At 41.6% G+C, this 8819-nt stretch overlaps 1 protein-coding gene across 2 annotated transcripts in view; it reads right to left on the bottom strand.

Moving 5' to 3' along the window:
• Positions 1–268: 268 nt before the first annotated feature.
• The window catches only part of LOC311271157 (uncharacterized protein), a 30986-nt gene continuing 22435 nt past the window's right edge, over positions 269–8819 (bottom strand). For both annotated transcript variants that reach the window (XM_084376688.1, XM_084376689.1), the window contains exons 6-12: positions 7815–7914; positions 7463–7500; positions 7173–7348; positions 6526–6730; positions 4734–4835; positions 4216–4287; positions 269–3449 (exon numbers count right to left, since the gene is read on the bottom strand). In XM_084376688.1, the coding sequence (XP_084232814.1) occupies positions 3240–3449; positions 4216–4287; positions 4734–4835; positions 6526–6730; positions 7173–7348; positions 7463–7500; positions 7815–7914 (903 nt within the window). In that variant the 3' untranslated portion in view covers positions 269–3239. The remainder of the gene's footprint in view (positions 3450–4215; positions 4288–4733; positions 4836–6525; positions 6731–7172; positions 7349–7462; positions 7501–7814; positions 7915–8819) is intronic.

Raw genomic sequence — 8819 nt, 5'->3', positions numbered from 1 at the left:
GAATGGCAAATGACCCCCATGCAAACACCAGCAGCGTGGGGTCACTGTGGGCTCTCTCAGGTCATGACCACAGGTTGTGTCCTCACAGGGTAAACACAGCCGCGTCGACTCTCTGAATCACTGCAGCGATGATGCCTATTCCTATCAAGTTATAGCAGTGATTGCTGAAACTGCTGACATTTCCCATAGATAGATAGATAGCTCGATAGATGGATGGATGGATGGATGGATGGATGCCAGAAATCACACATGGACGCAGGAATTTTTTTCACCAAATACACACTTTTTTAAAGGAACAATCCAAATAAATACACAAGCCGGCAAAACCAGAACAATATAATACCTACAGTACTAACAAACAACCATAAGTGCACATTGGGGAGCATAAGCAAAAGCCAAGATGGTTGGTCTTAAAGGCATAGTTGACATTTTGGGAAATTTCACTCATCTGTTTTGTTTAGTTATAGCCAGCAGCCGGTTAGCTTAGTTTAGCATAAAGACGGGAGACACGGGGAAACAGCTAGCCTACATCCAATGGTTGGAAAATCTGCCTCACTAATTAACACATCATATCTTTTTATTTAATCAACCAACTCTGCTTTGTTTACCCCCCTTCCAGTCTTTACACTAAGTTAAGCTAAGCTAAGCTAACCACCTGCTGGAAGATGACAGTAGTATTAACATATTTATAAAACTCTCAGCAAATAAAGAGCTAATAAGTGTATTTCCCAAAATGTCAAACGACGTCCTTACAGAAGGCACTGCATGGAATTAGTCTCTTTCTCCGTCTACTGTCACTGCAAACATAAACTGAAAACCACGGTATTTAAAATATAAGGTAGCACGGATCCTACGCACTGTTTAGTTTATATTGTTCATCAAGAACCTGTTACATTATGAGACTTTGTTTTCTTCTTCTCTCTTATGAGCCCAACTGTTTCAAGGTACTCAAGCCGCTCATACTATAACACATGCTTGAAGACAAAACAACACGACAGGCAAAAAATTCAAAATGTCACAGTATCCCATTAACTAAAAACACTAGACATAATATAATGTTATAAATAAAGACGGAACGAAAATACAAATTAAGCCCAAACTTTAAAAGGATAATAAACATGCACCCATGTAAGACTAAGCACAGAAACCGACAGTTAAGACTAAGAGAAACGATCCATCATAACATTTAAAGGTAAGAACATGTTTTCAGTTGTCTGACTTGGCTTTGTAATGTCAAGGCACTGTATAGCTTAAATAAGATTGTTCATGGCTGTTAAGTGTTCCACAGGAGTTGAGTACACTAAAAATAATGTTACAAAAACTACATCAAACATAATAAATCTTACTGTACATTGTGAACAATCCCAACAAAGTGTGAGGAGGGTGATAAGTGTTTGGCCAGGGAAGTACTGCAAATATCTTACATATGAAACAATGCCCTCCATTAGCATACTGAAACTACCGTGAGATGTAGGTATTAGCTCCACATAATTGTCAGTTATTACCAGATTATTGTGGAGGGAAACATGGCTGCCACTGATAAACCTCTCTGACCAACCTATGGTATCTGAATTCTGGAAAAAACACACTTTTTTCATGAGTAGAGACACACTCAACTGTACAATCGCTAACAGTGGAAATGTAATCCGAGTGCAGATTGTTTTTTTTAAAGGAATGTGTAATGTGCTCAAATTGTGGTCAAACAGACAAAAAAGTTAACTTCAGATATGCCGAAAGAAGAAATATAACTGAGTTAAGGAGGAATCTAACAGATAACTGTTTGAAAGGTCATGAGAGCTGGTGTGTGCCCACGTCGAGGCGTTTACTGACACATAAAATTAGGAAATTTTGAACTTCTGAGTGCTGGTTTGAAGGAGAAATAAACAATTACAGTGTCTTTTCTGAGACTACCACCAGGTCAGAAATCTTCAAATTCCACACACGGCGGCTTTAAATTGTTATTCTGGTGATATTTTATATTTCATTATCAACAAATCCCATGAAAAGACCAAGAGAAACCACAAATAGATGCTCCAAAGTCTGATGTTTCTGTCTAAGTTACCTTGCTAACCAGGGGCCTGTCTCGTAGTACCACTTTTTAACTCAAGGGGTGATAGTAAGTCACTGAAGAGTCCAACTGAAGATGGTGAGAAAGTAGCATTGCCCCGGGTTAGACTATAAATGGAGCCATAAATGCAATAATGAACCCTTTGGCATGCAATTATCACCAACAACACCACCCACTCATGGAGAGTTCAGGGGCAAAGAAAATAACATCTCTATTCGCCTGAACAGCTGTCAGTGCGAACATCGGCTATTCAGCGATAGCTTATAAAGACCTACGGGAGAAGATAGAGAAGGACACGACAACTCTCTGGTGATATGCTGCCACCACTTTCTCTTGGGTGTGACTTTGACGGGAGGCCAATTCTAGATCGCTCTAGATAACTCTGGTAAAATATATCAAATGATAAAACGTTTAATATTGTACAAGGGCACACAATAAAATAATGTCCCTAACAACTGCACAATTTCCTCCTGTTAGAGTAATGTTTTCTAAAAAGTACAGCACTTAACTGCTTTAGAAAATGATTTGAACACATGCTGGGCTAACATCGAAAGACAGACTGTTTGTGGTCTTTTTATGGGAACAACAATATAATATATCACCGGCCTTAGCCTTTAGTTTGCATTAGGTAATTATACCCTTGTTGCTTTCAGTTGAAGTTTCTGTAGTAAAAAGGTTGTCCTGCAGGTTTAATGCATGTAATAACTGACCTTTTTTTTTTTTTACAGCAGCGCATTTCCCCATGTCATAATAGAAAAAATACAGCTGTAACGAATAACATTGTTGAACTTGTGCATGCTGGCTCATAAAGATGACTTACTGGGACGTAGCCATTGTTAATGTAATTAGTTCCATTTGTGTTTTTCCTGCTCTGACAAGTTAAAATGTCTGCTGTGAAAGGAGCCTGTAACAGCCTGATGTTGAGGGTAAACGGATCACATCGAAAGGGATTTAGACATGGAAGAGTGAGAACCTGAAATCTGCTGGATATAGATTGAATCCACGAATGGATATGGCCACACATTGTAATGGGATGATGTGGTTTCCAACATGAGGACAAACATCCTCTAGGAAGTCCAAAGTGTTTTCCCAGAAAAAGGAAGAATGAGTGGAAGTGGTAGTCGTGTGTCTAAATGTTCACTTGGATTTAGAAAAAGACCCTCAGACTTCTTCAAGTCTCAGAGTTCACCATGGTTGAAATGATGTCCACCAAACTATCGAGTCCAGAAAGGTAACCATCTTCTCTGTTGCCCTCTAACCACGACGCTCGGTGGGTTAGTTCCTGCCCTTCAGGAAGAGGCGTGGTCTTCCCAAAGTCGATCATCCAGACTTTGGCTCGTCCCTTACTGTCGTGAACGAATAACAAGGAGCTGCCAATCACCTGCAGGGACACAGAAAGACAATGGGATGAGTAAGAGAACAGGAAAGGATGACTGAAACAGTTTTTTTTTGTTTGTTTGTGTCTCTCAAAAACATTATCTCACTTTCTATTTTGTCACACTTAATTCTTCCACTCATGTCTGCTGGTGTGTTGAATGTTTGTGTGAAACTGAAACGTGTGCATGTGTGGTCAGGGCCGTCTCTGTCCAATTTCCATGACGAGGTCTTCTATGGCTGTGTGCGTAATTCTGTGTATGCTAGAGTGAGTTAGTGTCACTGAATTATGTTTAATTACAAATGAATTAATAAAATACAATCAGATTTAAAGACACAAAACACACGTTAACCAGGACTGGGACTAATTCAACCACTCAAGCTATGTACTACGTGCTGTTTAACTAAGTTAATATGTGTGAAGACGGCGTAGAGAAGATGGAAATTACACTTCCTGAGCCTAATCCCACACCATAAAGCATCTGCACAAACATGTAAACACTATCGGGTCCAAACAGTGTTGTAAAAAAGGACCCAAAACTCATACATGAGTAAAAGTAAAGGTATCATGTTCAAATATTACTTTGGAAAAAGTGGAAGTCACCCTTACGAACACACACAGACTTAAGATAAATGAGATTACTTACATACACATTTTGCACACTGTTTCTTTGTGAGTAATGTTTTATTTTTTCACTTGTGGCTCAATTTAAAGATCTGACGGATAATATTAGACCATCGGTTTCCATCAGTGGACGTGTGTGTGTCTCTACCTCGTGGGTTTTGAAGAAAGGGGAGAGCTCCAGAGTGTCTCGGATTTCCTCCAGCCTGGTTAAATAAGCGTTCTGGAAAATAAAACAAGAAAAAAAACAAGCTTTTACATTTTGTTCACGCAGTTCTGCCCACTTATGATGCAGCCAATGACGTTGTCTGTATTGGAGACGGGCTACTGTGTGTGTGTGTGTGTGTGTGTGTGTGTGTGTGTGTGTGTGTGTGTGTGTGTGTTTGTGTGTAAAGAGGCCCAGGGAGTTCCCAAGGACTTCCCTCTTCTTCTGGCCCAGGAAGCTGAAGGTCGCAGTGTGTATATGTGCATCATGTACTGTGTGTGTACGTGTGTGTACGTGTCTGCTTGTGTGTTTGTGTGATTCCCATGGGCTTGTTGAAACAGCGCAGAACGGTCCAGCTCCAAATTCCAGTCCTCATCTGTTTTTTCTGTCCTGTACAGTGTTCAAGGTTGTTCACACACACAGACACAAACACACAGACACACACACACAAGCAGTTAACATACCAGTATGTCCTTGTTTCCTTTGACAAAGTCGTGGAAGGCTGCTGTAACTTGCTCTCTCGTCTTTGTTTTCTTGAAATCCCTGTTCACAGTCCCGTCCTCCTTCTACAGAGGAAAGGAGAGGAGGACAAAATATCTTATTAGGGATCATTTGAGTGTATGTAAAGGTTAATATCTTGTATATCATCATCAACTGCAACTTCCAGGCATCTTGTAGGGATGGGAAGGCTGTGAGGGGAGGAAGGAGAGGGAGCAGAGGAGAGGCTGGATGAGAAAAGCAGAACAAACAATGAGGGGAGGAAAAGAGGGAGGGAGGGAGCACGAGATATTTTTAGAGATTACAGCAGGGAAGGGTCTTTGACTCTGTTTGACTGACCAGAGCCATGTACAGAAACACTCTGATTAATCGCACACATGTAACATTTCTCTGGACATTTGACACATTTTAACAAATTCTCTTCATTATTTCTATTTACAAATGTTGTGTAATATGGGCCTGAGACACCAACATTGAATCAATGCACAGGTCCTTGTCTCAAGAGCTTTAGTGATTTCCTCGTAAAACATTGAGTTAAAGAATGAAGTCTCACAAAACTGGCACAGCAAAGCATATTGAATTTACTCTCCACCTTCGGTAATAGCAAAGTGAAATCTGTTGTAGTTAAACTAGTGACTACAGGTTAAGAACAGTTATCTTATCAGTATCAGCCATGAGAAGAAGCAGGTAATTATCAGTTATCGTATCGGCTGAAAAAAATCCACATCGTGCATCACTAATCAAAGGTAGTTCGCTTTTGGCACAAGCTCCACATCCGCCATGTAGCTAGCTATATCTCGAGCCACGTGAAGTTAAACATACAGACAGCATGACCATCTAGTTGACACAGAGGACATTAAATACCACTACCAAGTAGATTGTAGACGCCTTCAAGACCAATCATGATCTAAAATCGTCAGTAGCACTAGAAAAAGTAATAGTAAAACAATAGCAGTGCTGGAGCATTAGCATCAGCAGCAGTATCAGCAGTGGGAGCTGACCAGGTGGTCGGTTCAGAGTGGAATAAATGAGCTTTTCTTATTCTGCTGGCTGCCAGGCAACACGGTACTATTTGGAGCCAAAACTATTTTTCCCTTTATGGTTCAGGTCTGAGTGCAGATCGGGCTATCTCTCTTCAACACACACACACACACACACACACACACACACACACACACACTATACCTGATGACAACACACTTTTAACATACACAAGAGCTTATAAAATCTACAATATATAATACACATAAGGTTACACATGAACTGCACATCCACTTTATGCTTCTTCACACACACACACACACACACACACATACACACACACACACACATACACACACACACACACATCTCTGTTTCTGGGGATAACCCTCGGTGTCATGGCAGCAAACCACCGGGAGGCCGTGAATGTCCATATATAGCCACAACCCTCAAATAAAGACAGACCGGGAGATTTGTGTAAGTGTGTGTGTGTGTGTGTGTGTGTGTGTGTGTGTGTGTGTGTTTGCAGTGTCAGTGCCAGATGCTGAGGCATACAGAGCTGCCATGGACAGGCCTCATGTATGACAAAGGAACTCCTGCACACACATATACCTCAGAGGAAGTTGCTGTTCAAAACAGGAAGTTAGATCATGCCCCTGAAGGACACCCACCCCACACACACGCACACAATGCATACTGGAAGAAAAGAGGGAAGGAAGGCCACACACACACACAAACACACACACACACACACACCTTTATATCTGTGAGTCTTACCTTGACTCCCTCTATCCTGAATCCCAGGGTGGCCGTTGAGCTTATGGTCTCCCTCCACTGCATGTATCTGGGTTTGGTCACCACCTTCTGCTCTTTCTCCTCGGGCGTAGGCGCCTCAGGGTCGACCTCGACCATTTTCTGGTACATGTCCGGTCTCGGGGAGGGCTTCTTGCGAGCCTTGGTCAGCTCTTCCTCGAGGTAGGTCCTGAAGCGTGAGAAGAAAAAGAGAAACAGGTGGTGGGTGGGTGACGAAGACAGAGAAAAAAGAAGAAAAGGGTGGGTGACAGACGCGAGCGCAGAGAGGTAGGAGGATGAGGTAGAGAGAAGGTGTGAAGAAGACGTCTCTTTCCAAACAGTATGACACAGCTGCTCACAGGAGCCTCCAGCTTAATCTCGAGCTAAAATGCTGTGAAAGGATAATTCTCGTCTTATTTTTGTAGTTTGTAGTTTTGTAGTAGTATTTTTGCCCACTACTTCTATTGGTAATGCTAAAAAAGTGCGTAGATATGGGAACGCAGTGACACAAAGAGTTATTTGGAAGAGAAAACAAAGAATGATGGTCAAAACTATCATAGTAAGATCCAAATTAAAAATCAAACCTTGCAGACTAAAGAACCTGGCTATCTTCCTGTCATATGTCTCCTCACCTCACTCCCATCTTACAGTCCATCACACACGGGAAGTCGAACTCGGCCAGCAGATCCTCCATCTGGTTGTACTTCTGGCCGTCCTTTTCTACGTCTCCATGGTAACCGGGGACGTACGGGCGCAGCACATCCCTCATCAGGAGGGACAGACAGCGCTGCTCACAATCACAGTGTTTCTACAGGATATCAACAACAAGTTATTGTCACTCTGTACCTGAAAACGCACATTTAAACACATTTCTGCGCGACGACGACAACGAAGGTGTGATTGGTGTGGAAGGGCGCCTTACTTTTAATATACGGCCGTTTGCTCCTGCCTTGAAGCTCCCTGAAAAAAGATACATTTCTATTGTGAAATGGAGGCAGAAAGTGTTAAGATACAGTAACAGGGAGGAGTTTGGGGTACGTTAGTCAGGGTTATGATGAGGTTAGAAGTGAAATGGTTAAGCGAGGAGGAGCTGCAGCCTCCAAAGACACCTATTAGAAGGAGGGATCACCCAGAAATACAAACTAGATCACACAAACACTTTTAGGGCTACTGCAATCGTATTGCTTTCATCATATTGTAGTCTCAGAACAGAAACTGACAGATTTTTAACCACGGTCCAACTACCCACTTGGTGTGTGTGTGTGTCCACATACCTGCGTGCCCAGCCAGTTGTATCCAGGGATATTTCTTCTTGAAGGACATGACGAACGGCGACCAGTGGACCATGTTCTTTATCTTCTTCCAGGACTTGTGCTGCAAACACAAACAATATACATGAATATCCTTCAGAATGACAGGGGTGTGACAATCCTTCTTTTTAATGATTAACCACCCAAGTGAAAACACTGATCCACTTCATCATGTGTAAGATACACCTTCAATGGCACCTCTGTGTCTCCTTCTCTGACCGGCGCACCCCCCCGCCTCTCAAACATTTAAATAGTGCTTGCAATAGACAGGTAATGGCAGGCAGCAGAGAGAAAACATGCATACAAGCTGAAATTCAACCGTGATGTTCTGTCAGGAGAGGAAGTGACTAAGAGTGAGAAAAGGTATAAATAATACATGACATTACATTTGTCAATGCCACAAGCTGCTAGGCTAATTTATGCGATGCTGAATTTTATACTTTGGTTAAAAGTTCTTGTTGTTAAACCGTGTTCTGTGTTAGTTTACTACACATAATTTACAACTGTACTTAATTTACAATTAGTAATGGGGTTTTTTTTTAATGGGTTTTTTTTTTTCTTTTACGGCCAAAAGCAGAAAGAAAAGTGGTGTCAGCTTCTTCTACAACTGACTGTGGTAAAAGGGGCAGATGTTATCGTCTCATATCGATCGTAGGCTTTGTGAATTGAATAAAAACCAAAATCGTACTGCGGCTTTCTTTGTGACATTGCCAAATATCACATCATAGTCCAACGACTCAATATAAAATGGTATCATGATGAAAGGCTGCCTGCCTGACTTGTTTACTCCTTACTCCTATTCATGTCCGAAGAGTCATCGCCCATGAATAAAACTGTTTAGACCAAACTGTCTGATTTGTAAAACTGATGTGAAAGCTTGTTTTTCTAAATGTGCAAACTATTTGGACCCCCCTCATGAAAGTGAATATACTGCACGTATGAGGCAGAGTTTGCCAACTCCTTGTAAAG

The sequence above is a fragment of the Pagrus pagrus genome (assembly GCF_965226575.1).
Source record: "Pagrus pagrus genome assembly, chromosome: 16".
NCBI lineage: Eukaryota > Metazoa > Chordata > Actinopteri > Spariformes > Sparidae > Pagrus > Pagrus pagrus.
Note: the sequence above shows the minus strand (reverse complement) of the source record. Positions and strands in the feature narration are given on the sequence as shown.